The sequence below is a fragment of the Nestor notabilis genome, unplaced genomic scaffold (genome assembly GCF_000696875.1).
Source record: "Nestor notabilis isolate BGI_N333 unplaced genomic scaffold, ASM69687v1 scaffold11663, whole genome shotgun sequence".
Classification (NCBI taxonomy): domain Eukaryota; kingdom Metazoa; phylum Chordata; class Aves; order Psittaciformes; family Psittacidae; genus Nestor; species Nestor notabilis.
Genome location: NW_009921506.1, coordinates 41,147 through 63,500, shown reverse-complemented (window position 1 = coordinate 63,500; position 22,354 = coordinate 41,147). Strand labels below are relative to the sequence as shown.

General features: G+C 36.2%; 1 protein-coding gene across 1 annotated transcript in view; it reads right to left on the bottom strand.

The window, feature by feature from the left end:
- Positions 1-1,301: 1,301 nt before the first annotated feature.
- The window catches only part of ADAM23 (ADAM metallopeptidase domain 23), a gene marked incomplete at its 5' end in the record, with an annotated part of 61,326 nt that continues 40,273 nt past the window's right edge, over positions 1,302-22,354 (bottom strand). The window contains 11 exons of the mRNA XM_010011195.1: positions 1,302-1,396; positions 8,244-8,355; positions 10,250-10,418; positions 11,360-11,479; positions 12,763-12,868; positions 14,514-14,577; positions 15,157-15,207; positions 17,037-17,117; positions 17,271-17,357; positions 18,099-18,170; positions 20,844-20,943. Of these exons, the coding sequence (XP_010009497.1) occupies positions 1,302-1,396; positions 8,244-8,355; positions 10,250-10,418; positions 11,360-11,479; positions 12,763-12,868; positions 14,514-14,577; positions 15,157-15,207; positions 17,037-17,117; positions 17,271-17,357; positions 18,099-18,170; positions 20,844-20,943 (1,057 nt within the window). The remainder of the gene's footprint in view (positions 1,397-8,243; positions 8,356-10,249; positions 10,419-11,359; positions 11,480-12,762; positions 12,869-14,513; positions 14,578-15,156; positions 15,208-17,036; positions 17,118-17,270; positions 17,358-18,098; positions 18,171-20,843; positions 20,944-22,354) is intronic.

Genomic DNA, 22,354 nt, shown 5'->3' with positions numbered 1-22,354 from the left:
CAAAAGTATAATCTGGTATTTATTCCAACAAAATGTAGCCTGGTTGACATTGAACTTGCAACATCAGTGTTTCTAGCCCTCTCCATGTTTATAACATCATCACTCTTAATGCACCCATGTTGTTGTTTTCAAGAAACCAAAACTTTCACCAGAAACATTAACACAAGCCTTACAGAAAATTTGGCTTATTTATTGGAAAATCTAACTGCAGTGAAGTGCAGGGGGAAAACCTCAGACCACAGCGTCTCCCTGAAAACACCAATAGTAGCAGGCAGTGCTACAGGAAGGAGTCATACTTTCAGGTGACCTTTGAAAGTGAATTAACAGATAAGTATCACCTGATCACTATATTCTACTTTCATAGTCACTTTAATTAAGAATATTTTTTTTTCTCTCAACTCAGACATGGCTTAATCTTGATTCATATTCTTGAAATGGAATAGTAACTTGAACACATGAGCAATTACTTGTTCTTATACTTAATATTTCTATTATTTGCAAGGATCTTAAACATGGTTTCTAAATTCAGGTCCTTTTTACCAAATATGGACCATGCATGCAGGTGGACTTGATGCTACAAAAAAAGGCAGGAATTAAATACGTTTGTACAAGACTCTCTCTTTGCTTAACAGTCACAAGCAGAATGACGAGTATGTCATTCTTCATAGTTATATAAACTGCATAGAACTAGAATTGGGTGATAAATGTTTTCATCTTTCAGGAGACATTTTGAGATTTCAAAATGTTCTCTCTAAATTTGATTTTAATTGTGAATTAAGAAAAAAAATACCCACAAAGAAAGTTAGCTCAGGTACCTCTGTATCCACTGTGTCTACACATTTGTTACTGAAAACTGCTGTTACTGCCACAACTTGCCATTTACACAGAAAGTCTTTCATGTAAAAAAGTTCAGCAGCTTGAAAGTACTATTAATCAAAACAAACACCCCTTAAGATGCATCTTTGGGGGTTATTAATCACTGTAGTCAACTTCTGAGATCAATGCTACTAACTAAAGATGAAGAAGACCTTGTTCCTGAAGCGTTAGGGTGAAGTCAGGAAAGTTAAATTCATTCTTTTATTGTTCTTCAACTTTGCATTCTGATAACATCCACTAGTTTCAAATCCATTTCCTCCTCTTGTTCAGCACGTGTGTAATTCTCTTTAAATCAGTTTGTTATAGTTTGGGGGATGAACCAGGGGAGTTGACTTGGAAATCGTGTAGCAGGAACTCAAAAATTTAGTGATGTAAGCAAGAAATAGAAATGCCATAGCCACTGAAGAGAAGACATGCGGCATTGCTTACTTAAAGCCCCATCCTGTCCCCCCAAGGACAATAGCTGCTACCAGGATGGCACCAGCGATGGAGCCTATAATAAGATTGGTGGCACTAGGACCTGTGATAAAGGATTAGGGTAAGAAAGATGTAAGAACCAACGACTTCATTCACATTAAGTGAAGCAACTGAAGGGTAGTCAAACAATTCCAAGGAATATTGACAGCACACAAGGTGATGTCTCTAGACAATTTCCGTAAGCCCAACTTACTTTTCTTTAACAGTAAGAATGAACAAAGCTGTTGGTCTCTGCATTGTACTATGTTGACTTCTGCCATAGACAAAAATCTAGTGATAGACAGTAAATTCCATTGTGATTCACTCCATTATCTGGTAAAGGAACTGCCAGCTGAGGACACTAAGATATTTGTGAATAATTCCTTAACTGAAAGGAAAAAGAATGAATGTTCTATGTTTTACAACTACAGCAAATGAGAAAGGAAAAAAAATATCAGAAAAGCCCAACTCTTTTCATGGAGATCCTGAAGGGTGGTAGATATTTTAATTTGAACTGAGAGCATCTAGCACCACTCATTAATCAGAGTCCCGACTCCAGAAAGTTTCGTCAATCCTAAATTTACAAACAGTTGTTTGACAAAAGCAAAGTAGTATATAATAAGGAACAAAAGTTGAAATAAAATCATTAAGCTTTCCAAACATCAAAGCATCTCTTGATCCTCCCCAAGAAGCTACTTAACAACAAAGTGGGGAAGGGTGGAGCAGGAAAAGAGCAACTAAAAGAAGCAGCACAAAATATATCTGTGCAATTTTCTGAAGAGGGCAAGGGAACACCTAAACAACATACTCATAATTGACCCTTAAGTGCTCTATTTACACAGGGTGGAGGAAAACAGACAATAAGCTCAAGTAACATTTTAATTGCTCTGTACAAAAATTTCCTGTTGAGCAGTCTTTGATGTAAAGCTAACTGCATCTGAGCGGAAGGCAAATGAACCCAACTTAACAGTTCTGCAGCATATTGCACACTTCTTGGTTAAACATGTACATGTTCAGGAATAGCCTTCAGTGAGAGTTCTTGCGTCCCATCCTGCTCTCCCCAAACCAACACTTCTACACAGCAACTGAAATTTTCTTATTTTAAATGTTCTGAAACTGAGTTTGGAAAACTGTCTGACAGCTAATGTAAGGAAGAAATAGGAGCAGCCAGAGATCAGCGAAGGAAAGAGCAAGGGCAGCTGCAACAACTGAAAGCCTTAAGCTGTTAGGTCAGTATCACAAAACCTGCCCAGTCCCAGACATTACAGTAAGTACGTGCCTGTGTTTTACATTCCCTGCAGTGCTCTAACTTCATTGCACCCGTTACATGTTTCCTGTATCAGTGTTTCTGGAGAGCAGATAGTTTAAAGAAAACCAAGTTTTAAAAATTGCTTCCTGCAATTCCTACACAGATTATTCAGCAATATGAACAAAAGACTCAGACTGAAAAGAAATACAGGGAGCTTTGCCAATATGCTTATTACTATAAACTAATTTTTCACGATTTGGAAGAATAAATCTTATTTGGATTTACCTTTAAATTCACACCTCGCTCAAATCACCAGGAGTGAGCATGGTGGGGGGGGGAAATGAATGCCATTTCACTGGCATTATATTCCCAACTAAGGCCCAGCAGCCCAGTGAGCTACTGCATCTTACTCAGATCTATGGCTTACTTTTTATCAAAAGACTGAAAAGACAGCAAATGATTTATCTATAACACGTTTTAGAAGCCTTGAAAAATTCTAAAGCTGTTCTTTTTTCTAGCCATAGAATGCTGTCTTTCCACAAGAGAGATACAATGATTAACTGATAGTAACACAGTCAGATAATGAAGTACCAAATAGACACTTTTTTACATCCTTCCTTTTACTGTGTTCCCTGGTTGTCAAATGTTTTGGGGGGAGACAGAAGGGGAATCTATTTCATAGTGCACATCCATTCAACAAACAGCAGTTTGTTCTTTCAATAAAAAAAATCAATTACTTGTTTTATTTACTATAAATATGGAATAATTCAATCCAAATTTAAACAGAAAAGGATAATATACAAAGCAATTAGGTTCAGTTAGAAGTTAGTTACTAGAATTATGCTAAATAATAAATAGGTCCTGATTAAAACCACTTTCCAGATCTGAGCCAATTTTGTAAAGTGTCCATGACTTTTGATCCTAAAGGTCTTTTCCAACCTAGTTGATTCTGTGACTAAAGAAACTAGTTCATTTTTTAACACCAAACCCCACTGCCAATCAAATGCCTGTGAGAACTAGGCTAATTGCTAGAGAAAGCAGATTGTCCTGCAGGTAACAACACACTATGGTGCTTTGAGGTTTTCTTTTCTTGCCTGTCACTTTGCCAGCCAAATCCTCTGGTTTAAGTTATCAAAGCCAAATATCCAAGTCCCTCTTCTGAGAATCTAAGATAAGGTTCATGTAACAGTTCAGTTCAGCAAAGCTAAACAGGTTGTGTCTGGAGCTGCAAGCTCACACACAAATGCTGCCTACCAGCAGGCTGCCTGTGCAGCCTTAATTAGAACTGCATGTGAAGGCTTTTTCACACAGCCTTATTAGAAATCACTGTCTTGTTACAATTCTCCCTTCAGGGAGATGGCACTGTCACATGACAGAGGTTATGCATAGTACTAGAAACACAGCAGAGTTGGAAATCTTGGAAGAGCAGAATAACAGTGACTTATTCTGTAGTTTGCACAGTGAATGCAGAATGAAGAGAGTTCTTAAATGGACATTTTTATATGTGTATGCATATGTATACATACACATATATAGATCTTAGCCTCTATTAAAACTGAAGTAGAGGGCTAACACTTAAGTTTCCTAAAACTAGAAAAAACAATAAAAATTGCTTTTTATCTTTATAGATCAATTCTACATTCCGAGCATTCTACTGCCTTTAGGTAACAGAATCCTAGCAATAGAATGTTCAGAAACCTTACTGTAAAACTGTCTATACCACCATCAGCTTTCATCTTCCTAGCTAGATTCCTACCTATTACTAGACTGAAAGCTCCACAGACTGCAGTAAACCATTTCTGCATTTTCTGAAATAGTCCATGTTACTCTGTTCTGCAGAATAATCATAAGCTTCCATTTCCCCCCATTGTTTTTATAATTTGGTGTAATGGAAACATTTATACATTTAATTTTACTGTGACAATGTAAAAATTCACAAAGTTATTGGTTTATGCCCCACATTATCCCAGACAGGAGAAGGTTCAACACTGCATGAGCAAACCACATGACACAGACACAGTCAAATCACATGACAAATACAGTCACCACATGACAAAGCTAATGGCGTAATACACAGAGGGCTCAGGTGCGTACGGTTACCTCACACACTAGGCACCAGACATAAAACTCAAACTAAGAAAAATGCTTACTCTATTCCCCACCCTGTGCCTCCAAAAATCACCCCCAAGGCCAGAATGGTCCCTGCCACTGCACCTATTAGCCTGTTAGTGGCCATGCTCACTGTGTGGAGGGAAAAGGGAAGATTTTTTAAGGAAATAATCACATATGTCTGAAATTAAAACATTAAATAATTCCTCAAAGGAATAATTTACTCTATAGTCCATTGCTGGATAAACAGTTCAAACCACCTAAGAAACCTTTATCTACCAAATACTGTACCTAAAAAATTCAGAAACCAAATAGTTGGTTTTCTGTGAATGCTTGCAAATATTACAAAGAAAAGTTTTCCTGTAAATGTAAGACTATTCCTTTTAGCTTGTGATTGATTCTATTACTTACTTTAAAAGGAAGGGAACATCTTCAATCTGTTTGTTTTGTTATTTTTTTTAAAGCAGCCAAAATGTAAATAAATTGCCAATAAGAAAACTTTAATTTGATCACCAGAAACTTACTGTATCCATAATATAACTAAGCAAATTGTAACTGTTCAGCAACAGCTCCATCACAGGAAGAGCAAAAACCAGTTAGTAATGTTTTCATTTGTTACTTCATTTACCAGTAAGACTATTTATCTATATAGCCTAAAGACAGGTGAGACCTTTTAAAAGAAAAAAAACCTGCTCCAGAAATGCTAGAGGTAACACTCTGGAAACTTCGGTACGTGCAGATAGTATCTCTCAAGACATTGAGGCCTTATTTTTCACTTTTTTAAGGGAACTCCTTTAAGAATAAACATCTACACATTTCCTAGGTTAAAGATTAAAAGCTTGATAGATACATTGAGCTGTAATAGACCACAAGCAAGCAGCTGAAAACCCTGTCTAATGGAAACTTTTCCAAGGGCAAAACTTCATAGTCTTCATGCTGAATAAGTCTGTTTTGAAATGGTTTTGTAACTTTTTCCTATTTCATAAATATACATACAAACACACATACACACTTGAGACATAAGTTTTATACCAAACAAACAAACATACACTATTCCACTAGTCAAGCAAAGGCCTAATTCTGCAAATGAAATGGCAAAGGAAGAATCTGGTGTGCATATGGAATCCTACTGATTGCAAAACTCCTAGCCAACACTCTAAAGTAATTCTAAGTTTCTGCAGTAGCCAAAAATTAACAGCAAGAACTCTGTCTTCCCAAAACTGCCAGCATGCTGGGTAGGTCTGCTAGTACAGGATACAGTAGGTTGCTGAGTTTAGAGTAACTCAAGACTCATGTATCAATACCAACATAATTAAGAACCACTAATTCTTTTTAACCCTGAAACATGGTATGGAGCCAAAAGCAATTGATGGATGATGGAAAGATCTGAAAAGTCAGCAGGAGTAGCAGTCAACTGTCAGTCATAATATATAACTAAATAGCAATACTTCCTAGTTATACATGCTCTAACTGTAGTAAGAAAAATGCTTGCATTTGTGGTGTGAAGAATCTTAAATCTATTAGGTGAATTTTCACATCATGAGTGTCCTGTTTCTGAAATGTAACAAAACTGAAATTTAGGGCAAAGGAAAACCAAGTATTTTGGTTTCTGTCTCAGGCTTGTAAACTGGCATGACACAGGAAGTAATAGTAATAAGGGGAAAAAACTTAATGGAAACTACTTGAGTATGCTGGATCTTTACAATACAGAAAACTACTTCTGTATTCTTCTGGCATCTTCTCACAAAGAAATTCCTCTTTTAGCACACTGAAAGAGATTATAGTAGCTGTCAGTGTTCCTGCTCCTAAATTCTAGGTAATTCAACATCAATAAATTATTGCAACAACAAAAGTAAAAATGATCCATCTTTTGAAATCATTGAACCATCTTGTACAAAAACATACCCTGCCTTTTTACACAAGGCTCCACTGAAACATGCAGTCCAAGCTTCATGTCTATACCTACCGGCAGAAATCCACGCACATACTATTCATTTAAGACATTTTCCCAGCATATCTCAGCATTGACATTTTAATTTTCATAAAGGTATTTTCATTCTGAACGAGATGAGTTAATTTAAATTACAAAAATCTAACCGGGACAAGCATACCCTCTGCGTAGCCTTTCCTACAGAACTTTTTATAGAGGAGGGCATTATTTCTTACTTGCAGGATTTGGAAGTGAGCAATATAAAATACATGTACTTTCTGTGTCACAAGTGTAAATACTGCTCTCTCTCCTTATCCACACACACACAAGTAATGAGCTCTATAGTGCTGCTCTCCACAATTTTTTTAAAGATCTGTAAGCAGCATTCCCCAGTTAGGAATGTTTTTATGGGAAATGGAAAGACAAGTAGCATTGCAAGGCAGCGTAGAAACCAGGCAGCTCTATACTGAACAGGTTTAGGAGCCCAGGAGCACCTGCACAGATTCTCTAATACAAATCTGGACTGTTCTAGAGAGCCTCCTTAACAGCAGTAACTTATTCTAAGATTCTCTCTTAAACAGTTCTTGGTAAAGATCTACTGGAACCATTCTGTTACTGGGCAAAAGAATAAGGCACGCAAGACTTACAAGACAATAGTAGAGCCATTTTGGAGGGATGTATCAAAACCTTGCCCTCCCTTGAAACCCTGGATATTTTAAAGAGTAATCCATTAGAGTCTGAGCTTTAAAGACTACATTTTTAAATCCTCTTATCCTCTTTGCATCAGCCTTGTATGAGGGACAGAAGAACCTGGAACCAGGACATAGCAGAAAAAATTTGGCTCAGTTGTTAATTGGGAACTTTATCTGTAAATGCGTAACGCTGGATAAATATAGTCCGATGTTGGACAATGTCCTGTTGACAGGAAAGACATAAAAGAACTGGACAGCACAATCTAAAGAAATTCTTTAGCAGAGAAGTGAGACAGAATCTCAAGTGCTTTTCTTCCTCTTTGAAAAACTGTTTTGATGAATTATTTCCTCAACAGCTGCTCTTTGTATTTATACATCACATGCAGTTGAAATATCTACTAAATACATAAGAGCAAACAATAATGATAGCAAGAAGAATTTAAGTCCTTAAAAATCTTAATTTATTTCTTTTTCATCCCACTGAAATCTGGTTCAAGGAACCAAAGCTTTTTTCACCAAGGACATTGCACCTTTCCCTCTTTTATGTCACAGCTCTCTGAATTAGCTGAGAACAATTAAGGGAACTGGAAATGTCTAGTAAAACATAAATACTCAATTATAGAAATAATAAGAGCTATACTTAAATTCCAATCACAAATTTATCATAAAAATAGAAAATAAGGGATGAAGGAAAAAACAAAGTACATACCATTACCTATTCAAATCTTCCCCAGATTTTGGTTAGAAAAATAACTTTCATCTTCTCAAAGCAGAAAGACTTATTTCATCTACACAAAGCAGAATTTTACTGTCTGGGTCTAAAAAGGACTGTACAATAGTATTGTGTTGTTATATGACAGTCTATTACCATGTAGAAACAGAAAAATGTCATAAATACTTGAAAGAACATCAAAACTGAAATAGCACAAACCCTTGGGTCCTTCATCCTTCTTGCTACCAGTATCCCTGATAGGATCATCAATACTGCAGTCTGTCCCAGCCCAGGAGAAATTACAAATGCAAGTGGCTTCATTACTACAAATCTGGAAAGGAAAATAAATGACAGCAGTTGTTTTTTTAACTACATTTCATTAAGTTTATTTAACATGTAGTTACCTGTTGAATTCACAGTATAAAACTTATCCATTTTTACTTATCCATATATTGTAAAAATAGCAGTGAGTGTTTAGCATGAGTATAATACATCAATAACCTGAGTTTGCTTTAACCCTCTAAATACACTCAGATGCTAGGAAAAAGCAGAAGTGTCCCCAGTGGATTCACCATCATGTGTGTTACACACCTGCACAGGATGTAAAAACTAACAGAAATTCTCAGCCAAAAACACCCCTATCCAGTGTAGTTAGATCTTCACTCACCAGCTATCTAGATTTTAAGCCTGAATGTCCAGAAGGAATATAAGTATTAGCATTTAAAAAGTTCAAGGCATGATTATGCTTTACAACCTCTTACTAACAGCTTGCTCCCATGTATTAAAAACAGTAAGATTTTCACTGGTTTGTCAGTATTTTTTTCTAAGCAGCAATGTGATGTGCTTGCTTATCTTCTAGAAAGACAAAATAGTTCTTCCTAAGTCTATATTTAGTTGAATTACCTCTAAAAAAGGACTTAGGACTCACTAATATTTGCAGTACATTTATCAGATACAGGAAAACCTAACCAACTGATAAACCCTAAATCAAATTAATAGTGAGTGTGATGAGCTATAAACTTCCCATATGAAAAAGAACATGTAATGTGTTGCTAGAAGAGGTTACTAAGGAAAGAAGCGTGACATGAGAAACAGACACAAAGCAAAGAATGAAGTTTTGATTATGGGATTAGAAGTGAAGTCAATCATTAGACATCAGCTAACAATGTCTTTTGGACACTGGAATATAATGTCAAAATAAACCAGATAATTGCCTACACACTAATGATTATAAGCAAGTACTACCTGTGATTTTTTTTATTTTTTTTTCTTTCAGTTTAACTTTTACCTCATTCTGCTGCTTAAAGTATTCATTGAAGAATCTTATCTAGGAAGCTGAAGAGAAATACATCCTATGGTGGCTTTGATCAATTCAAGTAGTCTTTTAAATTATGAACTGGAATAATCCAAAGAAAACCAAAAAAGGTAACACAGTTCTCCTGCCAGTCATGCCACTCTCCAAATGTACCAATATGATTTCTAGATCTCCTAGATCCTTTACTTTTCAATTATAACTTTTTTTTCTTCTTGATTTTGAATGTAACCCTCCTCTCTGAAGCACTCAAAATCATCTTCAATTACACATAAGAAGGAAAAAGAATGCCTTCTTGTATGAAGTCTAGCCCCTCAGGCAAGTATCTGTCCACTGAATCCCACAGTGGAAAGGTTTTATCAATACTACAGCTAATACACAGATCATTTAAACATATTTAACGTCTTAGACAAATGGAATTACAGGTAGAAAACCAGAATATAATGAGCCTGAATGCAAAATGATATGCTTTGCATCTGTGCAAAAGCACTTCATCTCTGTTGAGATCCAAAAGTTCTGAATCTTAATTAAGTCATGGGGTATAACTCCATGAACACAGGACCAATTTTATAAAAGTGTCAGTATGCAGGAAAAAGTCCAACTGAAGATGGCAAATACTTTGAAATATGGGTAGTGCATTACCGAAGTCTTCCAACAACTGATGTTGCTTTTTTCTTGCTAGAAACAAAAACAACACTGGGTAGAACTGCAGAACTAATTTGACAACTTTGCTGTCTAAAATCTTACCTGTGCTTCACAGAACGGCAGTCTTCCCCTGAATCTAACATTTGTGTTTGCAGATCAACAGGTATTAGGAACACTTTCAGGTAGAGAACTTCAGAGGGCACATTAAGATCAGATAGAGCAGAGAGAGCTGGAGAAGCTTAGCTGCTAACTCCTAGTTCAGACTCACCCCATGACCAGAACAGACTTTTCCATTAGAACCAATGGGACAGCTGCTTATGTTCAAGGACTGAATTGGCAGGCACTTTTTGTCCAGACACATCATCTGAGGTCCACATGGAGCTCCATCCTCCACATAACCTAAATCCGTATCATCATCTAGAAGAACATGAGCACCACTAGGAGAAAAGTTTTAAGATACTGTTAGTATTATGACTGGAGTCTTGAAAGTATAAAACATGTCAATAGATACTAAAAGCCTCAGACCCACCTCTCATTCAAGCATACAGACAGATTGAACAAAATTATACAGTTTTTCTGTCTGTCCATAGCACTGACACTGTGTTCCAGCAGTCAGACAAAAAAGTCTCAATAACAACTTAAATACTCAAAAAGGGCACCTTAGGCTTTGGGGTATTTTTAATAGCCTGTGATGGGCCATGTTTTTTTCCTTTTTTTTTTCTCCTCTCAAACTATTGCTAGAAAAATGTTAAAAAAACCCAAAAAACAAAAAAAAAAAAATACCCACCCCAGAATTGATGACATCTAAATAAAAGCACTAGTGCAATAATAGGAAAGTTAAGACTCATTGTTCACTTAGGACCTAACTATGTAAAAGAGTATTCTTAGTACGACAGCAGTGTTGCCAATGTCTTTAAAACACAAATCCAGTATTGTGCACAGTAGACTAAAATCCGTTTACTGCCCTTTAACTGAACTGTGGTTTAGCATCTTATCCTGTGACAACTCTTCAGTTTCCTCCTCTCTCATCCTCGAGTTCCCTGCAGCTATTTCCCTGAGTATGTAATACACAAAATCATTATGTTTAATATATGGGTCTTTGAAATGACAGTCCTTTTATTTTGTCCCAGAAAAATATAATGCTGAGCGTTAAACTCGGACTGTACTGGAGAGTTCAGATAATCAAGAGGACAACCCACATTTCTCCCTTTTTAAATGTGGAATATTAGGCTTCATTTTAATCAATACCAGTCAGAATAATGATTTTGCTGTAAGATACTAATTACCTAAAAATCATAGAATTTTACATTTATGTTTATCTTAATTCAATTAAGTCTGACAGAGTAAAATAATGTCAGAACCCTGCATTATCTTTTACCTGCAATCCACTATTCGTCCTTGATGATAAAAAGAATTTGGGATAATTTCTCCTTGAACTTGACCAACTCGTGGAACTCTAGTAAGATTAGTACAGAGCAAAAAGCCACAGAAAACATCACTGTAAAATGAAAACATAAATCAGAAAGTTCCTGGAATAATACGAAATAAACATACAGAAAAGACAGACTGGCAGTGAGGGTGCTGATTGCATTAAGTAGTATATTACAATAAACCAAAATAGATTTTCAGAGTACAAGTCTGGAAATAAAATATTATTTGATATAAATGACAAGAAGCAAAAGAAGCAATTGCTCACTCTAATGCACCACAGAATGTTCATATGAACCAATCTGTGCTCTAATTACAATGAAGTACAATTAAGAGGCATTAAACTGTACAAAGCCTTGTCATTCAGTGTGTGTGCCTGAATTTTGGTAAAGAATTGGCTTTGTTTGATGTTATTTTATATGTGTGATCTTCAGTAGAAGGGTATCAGGTTAAAAATTCCATCTCCTACTCTAACTGTCCCAAGTGACAGAAGCAGCTGGATGAACACCGGAAACTGTATTTGTTAAAACTGCAAAACATTTTAAATGGCCCTTCACCAAGACTATTTTTCTGCATCTCTCTACTGACCAAGCAAAAGTTTTATACAAATGAGGTTTTTAACATATATATCAGAACAACACAAAATATAAAAAAAAACCCCGTTAAACAACTCTTTTCCTTATGATTCTATCTGAAAAAGTGAATCATGTAATAAATGAATAAAAAGAAGCTATTTGACAAACATCAAAGAAGGAAAACACCATTCTGAGACTGAAACTGTTACATGCATACCTAAAACTTACAAACCAATAAGTGAAGCAGGAGAAATTTAAGTCTATCCACTAATGACCATTAACTTGAAAAGCAGATTTAATCAGATACTGTCTAGTACATGCTCACATGCAAATGAATGAGCCATTTGCTCTAGAGCATCCAAATATCTAATGGTCCTCTCTGGTCAAAAATAAAGGTTGGAAAAAACTTGAAATAGCATAATCTGGTATTAATCCCAGAGCAAGTGAAAATAGTATGTGTATTTGCAGCATAATTTATCCCTACCAAATCTGAAGTGTTTCTATGTTATGAACATGTGATGTTTTGCTGCCCTCTGCCCCAACTCTTGGAAAGAATTAAAGTCACAGTACATTCCTCTGAAAACCTGGAATTCTTCATGAGGGTGTTTGCAGAGTCACCCATGGATTTGTCAGAATGGAACTTTTTCAAGATGCAAACCTTGTGAGGGAAAGAAGATCCAAAATAAAGCAAAACAAACTTCTGACACATTCATGAAAAAGTAGCCACTATTAAACCAATATTAATCTATTTAATATACAATCTCCCAAGATAACTTACTGCTTACTACACTGAATCCATCGGTCTCCATCCTTTCCACAGTTCCCTTTTTTTGTGCCTTCTGTATTAAGCTTTTCATAACAAAATTTGTCAGATCCTGAAGACTCTGTTGATGACAAAGGAAGATCATTTCCACTGACAACATCACAGCTTTGAAAATATATATAATTTTTTGCAGCAGTTCTCTATTTTTTTAATACAAAACACACATCTAACCACATGTGTATGCTCACAGATGGTATTTCCCAGTGACTCCAGTGGGAACCCAGCAGACTGAACTGCAATACCTACAGATGGCTTCTCTGAAATGATGCTTAATGTTCAAAATTTGCTCTGAACTTTAAAAAAAGAGTAGTCTTCAGAGTGTCTGCACTTGAATTTATCTGTGGTCTAAGTTTGTTCACCTCAGAACAGCTGTACATACATCTAATCTTGTTGTTTTCACTGCAATTACTCCTGATTTGTATTTCAGGAGACCAAAGATATTATAAATTACATATAAGCATATGTTCTAACATCAAATAAATGTTTATTTATCTTCTGTTTGTAGGACTTCATAGAGAAAAACAAGGTTGAACAGTCAGAGTGTAACTTCTATTGCTCTTTAGGAGTATAAAGCTGAACTAATAGGTTTAAACCACAATTATTTACTAAGAAAGCCCATCTGTTTTTTCTAAAAATCAGTTACAGAGAAAAGCACAATTACAGAGGAAGATCAAATATCAAAGGTAAATAAGACTCAGAAAAATCACCTGTACAGAAGGCAAACCAAGTATTTTAAAACATAATTGTGCAAGAGACAAAGAAATTAGTTAATAAAAAAGCTATTGCCTTTTATTGCCTAATATTACCAAAAATTGCAAGCTGGCAACATAAAGCTCAAAAAAAACATCAGAAGACAAAGAAAATATTGTCTCCATCCAATTTTACAGTCATATAGTATCTTTTGTGTATCTTTTGTATTGTACAAGGCAAACAATAAATGGTAAAACTGCATGACTCCCATCCCATCTTCCCTAGAGTGGAATGATCTTGCCGCAGATAGGCAGTGCCAGCAATGGCAGTTATGATTAGACAAAAAGCACAAGAAAACATTAAGTGCTAGAGGACAGGACATCCTGATAGTTCTGCTCTGCTGAACTGTCTCAAAGTCATTACGCAGAAAATTTATCCCCTCTCAGCTGCAAGCAAAAATCCATTGCAACTGCAATTCTATTTTACTCAGCACCTCTGGGCTGAAATTCACACTGTGTATATTTAAATTCACACCAATTAATTGGTTTTCTTGACTTATAGGATGGTATAGGAAAGAGAGACAAGGTGAAGCAGCTTTAGCATGAACCACTGCTGGGATAATGGAATTGGTAACTGTCATTAAAAAAACCCCAAAACATCTGTTTTGAACTACAAAAAAAAAAAAAAAAAAAATCCTCAAACCAACCTTTTTTTCCCCCTGCTAACAATAACTCAAAGTTGCCAATATTTTGTATGTTTTCTCACCCAGTTCCACCGGAGTCCAGCATTTGCTGCCCTACCTATGTCTGCAACCATGTCAGAACAATCTCACTGTCATCATTCCCAGACATGAAATTTCACTGGGCCATCAAGCCACAGTATCTCACTGCAGTCTACTCTAATGAGCAGAAAACTTTAACTTACAGTGTCAGGAACAAAAAATAACATCCTGAAAACACAAAACAAAGGAATGAACCAGAAATAGAATACATTTAATGTAGTTAAAGTCAACCTACTAGATCCCCAGATATATTTGCACTGATTATCCCTGGTCTTGCATTCACCATTATAGCAACGACCCTAAACAAAAACACAACATGTTAGCAATGAGAATTGAACACTATTTCATTTCTTCCCCTCCCTCGACAAATGTCTCATTTTGATCCTTCACTTGCATAGTGGGAGGTAGTCTTCATGAATTCAGGTAAATTGGGTACATATTTTGGCCCCGATTCTCAAAGTCGGTTGGTGCCTAATATGTGAAATGCTGAAATATGACATTCAGCAACTGCTTTATATTCCTCATTTATGTAGTTTTAAAGAACTTGTTACCATGGAATGTAATAAAAAGATAAATATGTAAATGTAAAGATGCCAAGCAAATTTTACTCTAAGTAGAAGTTATGAGTCAGTATTCATTGACTGCATAAAGCACAAGCAACAGTGATGTCCAAAAGGCAAAATTTAAAGAACTCTTGAAGATAGGACTGAAAGAAAAAAAGAAAGAAAAGAAAAAGAAAAAAGAACACACACACACCCCGCCCAAAACAACCCAAAAAAACCTCAAAACCAAACACAAAATCAAAACCAAAAACTTATGTTCTTGTATGTGGTTGATTTCTATTTGCTGCTGTGCATGGAGTTTTAAACGCTGCGTACCTGATTAGAATCACAGGCATACCCATCTTGTTTATGAAGATTTGGTGGACACTGAAAAACAGTAACATTTGTTTTTATCATGTGTACTGTAATAATACATCAAAGGATTGCATATGGCATTTTCCTGGTTTTAGAAGACAACTGCACAATATAACATAACGTAATTAGTGCGGGAATCTTTATAGCTACAAATGCAAATGAAAAAATGAACACTGTCAGCCATGAAATACAAGGTTTGATTTAACTTTCTGCATATTCCAAGTAGAAATTAAGGAGGTCAGGCACAATGACAACTGTGTTAAGTAACAGAATATTTGGTAGCTAATAGTGGGGCCATGTTTGCAACACTGCCACTGCATTCAGTTCCACTAAGAAAGTAAGTGAGCACCTAGTTGTAGCCTACCAGTCTATTGCTTATAGAGGTGCTTATATAGGGGATTTATGATGTTAATTGTCATGTTCTCTTGGCACTGGAAATGTTTTTGGTATGAACAAGTCACTCAGATTATTAAAGCTGAGAGCAGACTATTCTCAAAACTTCTCCTCAGCAAAAGGGACCTGTGAAGATTTTGAAAGGGTATGCTGCTAGCCAATACTTTGAGGGCAGCCTTTTTAGCTGAAGAAAGCCCTTCTCCCTCCCGTTAAGAATGCTCCAAGTACAGAATGAAAGTTTTACAATAAAGTATCAGCCATGGCTACTTATCTGTAAATGTGGATGTCTCAGAGGGTAATATAAAAAGAGGTTACTGTTAATTTATTGGCATCTATAGTTACGGCCAATGCACAGAAAGAGACACGTGATCTATCCTGAATCTTATTTCTTTAAAGCTAAGAACTTGATGCAGTAAATGGACTGCAGCAGAGCTACGAAGTTCTTATATAGCCCTGAAGCTAAACAGTATTGAAAAGGAATGTACGTCACCTAAATCAAAATTGCTGTGAAAATGGAAAATGTACAGAAAGTTGTCTATTTAAAAGAACTCAAAGCAGTATTTTGGTTGCTGTTTATTCCTATACTTTTGAGTATTAGCCAAATGTTTAAGAGAAATGTGTACCAGTCTTAAAATTCTCATATCTGTGCACACTCTTAAAAACCAGAATGCTTTATACAAGTGTTATGAGGAATGGCTGAGGGAACTGGGGTTGTTTAGCCTGGAGAAAAGGAGGCTCAGGGGAGACCTCATCGCTTTCTACAACTACCTAAAAGGAGGTTGTATAGAGGCAGGGGTCGGTCTCTTCTCTCAAGTAGCAAGTGATAGGATGAGAGGGAACGGCCAGGTGAGGTTTAGAGCAGGAAAAGTTCCTTCACTGAAAGGATTGTCAAGCATTGGAACAGGCTGCTCAGGGAAGTGGTTCGGTCACCATCCCTGGAAGTATTTAAAACACGTGTTGAGGTGGAGCTTAGAGACAGTTTAGTGGTAGGCACCGAGACTTGATAATCTTAAGTATCTTTTCCAACTTAAATGATTATACACTCGGTTGTAATTTTCTATGTTCATATTTTAAACAATTTTATTTCATAAAATCTTACTGTTATTCCCTTTGATTCCATTCACATTTGCAGTATATTATTAGTATTTATGCTACAGATGAAGCAGAGTAAAGGAGGATGTCTGACACACATACTACACAGATACACAAAACCCCACAATTTTTAAAAACCAAATAAACCTACAGAAGTCATTTTTCAAGTCCACTTAGATTAATTTTGAGTTATTATATTTTATTCTTATGCTTAAAAGGTTTTATTAGTTACCCCTGCAGTTATTTTGGGTATATGAGTATGCAGTTTGCTAATCTGGATTTTCTTCTTAAACTGATACAAAAATGAGTGCAAACAAACACCAACAGTGAAGCAGAGAAAGCTTCTGCGTACATACCTGGCCAGAATCTCCAGTGCAGAACTCGGCAATATCACATTCATTCACTGCGTATCGACAGTCATAGCCTCGTGGGAAAAACTAGAAAATGAAGAATATAGTTCAGATCTAAGATTAGGTCTACGTAAGCTGTTCCTTCTCGTTCTACGTAAAACACACTTTGAACTGTAACAGGCTGCACAGGACTTCCATGGACAATGGACAGAACAGTACATACACTGCAGCAACACTCACAAGACATGATGTATTACAGCAGGGTCCATCGCTACAGTGAGCTCCATTAGAAAGAGAGCACTTCTTACAACAGTCTGCATAGCACTCCTGAAGAAAATATTAAGCAAAATTTAGTCTTCCACTGTAAGTAACATTTTTCTTCATACTCTTTCCAAGAAACTATTATGTACCAGCAGACAAAAGATTCAGTTCAGCACTGATGAGCTGAAATTATCACCTGGAAGAACATTTGCAATGCTCAGATACTAAAGGGAAAACAGTGACATACATGCTATAGCAACAAGGGCATTCACACCTTCTGAAGCCTCTTAACAGGTGTGGAATAGCCTGTGCCAAATGCACACTCCTTAGTCAAATTGCATTGAATGCAGAAAAAAAAGATTAAGAACACTACTTATGGGTGTAATTCTATTGAAATACTAGAACTAGGACTCAAATCTATAGGGCAGATTTTAAAAATTGAAATATTTCTAAAATAGAGACTAACACAACAGTTTACTTATTCTGTCCAAACCCAAGCATCTATCTCCAAAGCAGAGATAAGGAATCTACCACTCCAGGCACACAAGTAAAAGTGTAAGCAACAATTCAAAACTTGCTGGGAAACAGCTACATCTTGTCACCTGGATAACAGGAACCATTCAGAGGACTCTGTACTGATTCTCGCTTGGGAAAATGTTTTATCACAGTCCTTTAATGAAATTGTTCCCAAACAATAGACAAAACCAATTCATTCCCATAATCTCCCCCTCCCCTTACCAATCATATAATTTATCTTAATATATTTTGTAAGAAGAGACTTGTGAAGTAATATATAACTCTACTTGCCATTCGGAAACCGCAATCACATTCTTCTCCTGCTTCTACATATCCATTCCCGCACTCAGTGGTTTCAAAAAGCTGAAAGCAAGAAAGCCCCCCCCGCCCCGTTTGTAAGATTAAAACTAGTATCAAATGACTTTTCTGTCACACATAGCCCGTTTCTGCAATGCCATGGAAACGCCCTCTCACAGAGAATATATATGCCATGTGATGGGGAAGGCAGAATGTTTCCCGAGTGCTGCTAGTTAGAACTGTTAAGTCATGAAAGTTGTCCAATTGAAAGCTAACCCTCTTTAGGAGAATACTGATCTCAGAAAATTATGATAATCAGAAAGCCAATAAAATAATACTCAAGGAGTTAACATCTGAACTTTGTTCCTATTCTATGGACTCCCATTCCTTTGACAATTCTGTCAAGAAACCAGCAATATGATCTCTGGGATCTGTGCAGGTACCCATACATGCTCTTGCAATTAGCTACTGTCTATTCCAGTGTAACATGTGCATGAAAGTAATAAACATTAAGAAACTCCCAAAAGTAAGTTCTATGTGCCTTATTAGTAAATTAGAATAACAACCACGTACAGATAGTGCTAAACAGTTAGTCTTAGAACCAGAAATATACGATACAGATAAGTCCTAGAGTTCTGGATGGTATAGATTCTATTCTGGTTTCACATATCATAATTTTGGTTAGTGGTGATTTAAGATATTTTTCAGTCTTGTCAGAAATAATTTTGCAAAAACTTTGCCTGTTTTCAATATAAAAATTCTGCTTTAAAATCCTGTAAGAACATCAGGAATCTCCAACTTAACTGAGCTATTAGCAACATGAACACGTTCATCACTAGAACATGGTTGACACGAGAAGTTAAAAGGTAACAAGTTAAAATGAGAACAGATAAATCTGCAGCTAAATAAGGGTGAAAGATGTGAGTAAACTTGATCTTTCTGCATGGGCTTAGTGGCAGTACAGCTGTTGGGGATCATCAAGCTATGAAATATAACATATAATACAATACAAATGACTATAAACTTGGATAGAATTCTTCGGTACTTTGGGCAGGGAGGAAGAATCATAATCCCTAATCAAAAAGAAAACATTTTACTTTCGTTGCATAAACTGTACAGGTAATCAACAGCACCTACAATTTTGGGTGCCAGAAGCAAAACTACACTGAAGTAACACTCATATGTACTCTTCTTCACTAGCAATCTTGTTCAGAAAACTGATTTTTTTCTTCTCTACAAGCCACTATCATTACAATGCTTCAGTGGAAACAGCAAGATCTCTTATTCTGAACCTGAAATTCAATTTGCCATCAGACAGACCTGGTTATCTGACCTGCAGCCCGTAAGTAAACAAAAAACGGGGTCAACCAGAGAAATGCAAGAAAATAAGAGAACACACAAGTTTCCTATGTCACTGCACCAGCTACTAAGAAGGAGAAAAATAACTGTTACAGCTGAACCCAGGACGATCAGGTACCATCAAATGTTTGTATACATGTCAGAGCATAACCAAAAGGTTATGATTAAAAATTACATCATGGTGACTGCTTAATACAACTACATTTTATTTACCTGAAGATTAAACACACCATTTTCTACTTAACCTCCCAACCTTCAAATATAAGATTCTAAATACTGTATGATCCCCACCCCCCACAAGCACTTCAGCTTCAAAGCTGTGAAAAACTGACACCGGTAACAATTCAACCATTCTCCTGGGACCATTTTCATGAAGTAAACTAGATTCTTATTCTAAATACAGTCAATTTGACAATTTGTTCACATTATCTTGCTAGACAGCCATCATCAAAAAATTAAGCTGTGTTTTTCTTTCTCCTTTACTCACTCTTTTCTGTAAGAACTCTTACATTCTTATTCCGTAAGCAAAGCTTGCTACCCTGGGAAAAGATTAAAAAACACTCTAACAAGCAAAATTTCTCTGGTTAATTGTGCAAGGTGGTGGTCTACCAAGGGATTCAGCACAGTAAACAGAACAGCCTAATAGTCACATGTGGTACTACATTTTACAAGGACAGCAAGTTTGACACCGTGATTAAATGGAATATTAATACTTTGGATTGGTCTTACTTTGCAAAAAGAGCCACATTGAATATTTTTATATTACTCAGCTTTAGAAGGATGTCATGCTAATATTGCCTTGGCAAAAATTATGACCTTGATAAGTTTTTAGGTTAAAAAAGCAGTGGATGGTATAAGGGAACAGTTATAAATTACAGAGCTTGCTAGATGCACATCTGAAATGAAATTCAGTTAACTTTGAGAACAACCACAAGCTGCTAATGTCTATATGAAGTAAACTACTGATTTCTAATTCTTAGTGTGGTAACTGACATTCTTTTTAATAGCCTCAGGCAAAAAGTTCAAGAATTGAGTATATGTGGAGCATGCACTATGACCTCACTTCTGCATTCATTTTGTACTACTTCCTGCTTAAGAAGTAGCGCATTTATACTGAATGGGTAGTGTACCTGGCTGTGAAAAAAATCAATTGTAATATGTCATTATTTGAGCATGAAGAATTGACGGAAAACAAGTTGCATTCCTCTTGAAATTAATTTTAAATGTTACTGGAATGAACAGTCAGCTAATTATAAGGGATGTCAAGAAAATACCCACCTAGACATTTGAATAAATTTGACAACAGATGGCTGTTAGTGAAATTATTACATCTTCATTACAACGTTTAGCAGAGGTGCTGACTACAAACATATTTATTACCTTTGTTGGCCTGTTGAAAAGACAAGCACCTCCCCCACGAAGTAAGAACTCCTTGTATTCCGCAATGCTGCATTTGGAGAATTTCCTGGAATGGTATACCCTAAAATAGCAAAGAATTAGCTGAGCAAATGCCTTGAGACACCGACAGATACTGGGAGGGGGCAGAGTTGGTGATAACATTTTTTTAATACTGTAAATCCCAGTTTCTTACAACCACTGCGTGCAACAGTACGTCAGCTCAATCTTATTCTCAAACAAAATCAGAACAAAAGAGAAAGTTTCTAAACGTTTTGCATTTTTATATTTCTGTTATATGAATCTAAAGTAGACGAAATTGTAGTTGTCTTCTTAATAAGGCAAAGCCACATTATCATAATAGCTGCTATGGACCCTCTCAATTGCATGCGTAAACCAGTGTTCTCTTGGATTTATCTTTCCCGCAGCATTAGTTTAAAAGATGGATTTCCTGATTTTATGCCAGGGCTTTAAAACTGGTCAATTCATCTGATCCTGTAAAAGGTTAATTTTTAAAGTAAAAGTAATTGTAGCCTCAAGAACAGTTGCATAGGGCAGAATAAAAATCTACTTTACCCAGATCCCATCTAGCCCTGAGAATATGCCCAGACAAGAGCAGAAAATAGAGTACTGTACGACTCCAGTAGTACATTGCAGAATGTTTTCCCAGCTTCCAAAAATTTTCAGCTCAATGACTTTCAAAGGAAGACTTACTTTGTCTTAATAGTCTTCATTATATTTTCTTCCATGAATTTTCTCAAAATCTTTTAGCATCTACAGGGTGCTATAGCAAGAAGTTTCACAGCTTAATTACAGACTGACAGAAGAACAATTTCATCCTGTTTCTTCTGTCACCTGTTTGCTGGTGTCATTTCCTGTCTCCCTACTTCTTACACTGCAAGAAACAGTAATCATTTGCTACATTGTTCACAATGTTACAAACTTCACTCATACTTACTCATTGCCATCTTTTTCTCAACCTGATGAAAACATACTTTATCAGTAATTTCTCACACAGAAACTGTCTGATGTTTTTATTAGCCATGTTTTGAGATCTGGGAATGAGAACTATTAAAGATGGGCTAACCATGCCATAAGGAGTTTCTTCATTCGTTTCCTAGCAGCTCACTGATACTGAGCTGACATTTCCCCTTTTAATTATCCTCTATATAAAAACTATCTTCTGGCACTGATTAAGTGAAAAGGCTTTACACTGCAGCAAATTATTCACTTACTTCAGTAGTCAGACCTTTTTCACCACCTGCTCCTGGCTTTTTTTCTTTTCCTCCACATTAGCTACAGAAGAGGTTTGTTCCATGGCGTCTTGTACTGGTATCTCCACCCAAGACTGATACTTCGATGAGTTCACCACAGGAAGGAAGCTAGTATGTATTCTGGTCAATGCCTTACTTGGGATTCCAGAAGCAAACTTCTGAATAATTTTCTGTTGCATTCATACAGTGGCTGACACTTACAAGTCTATAGGAAAGCCACAT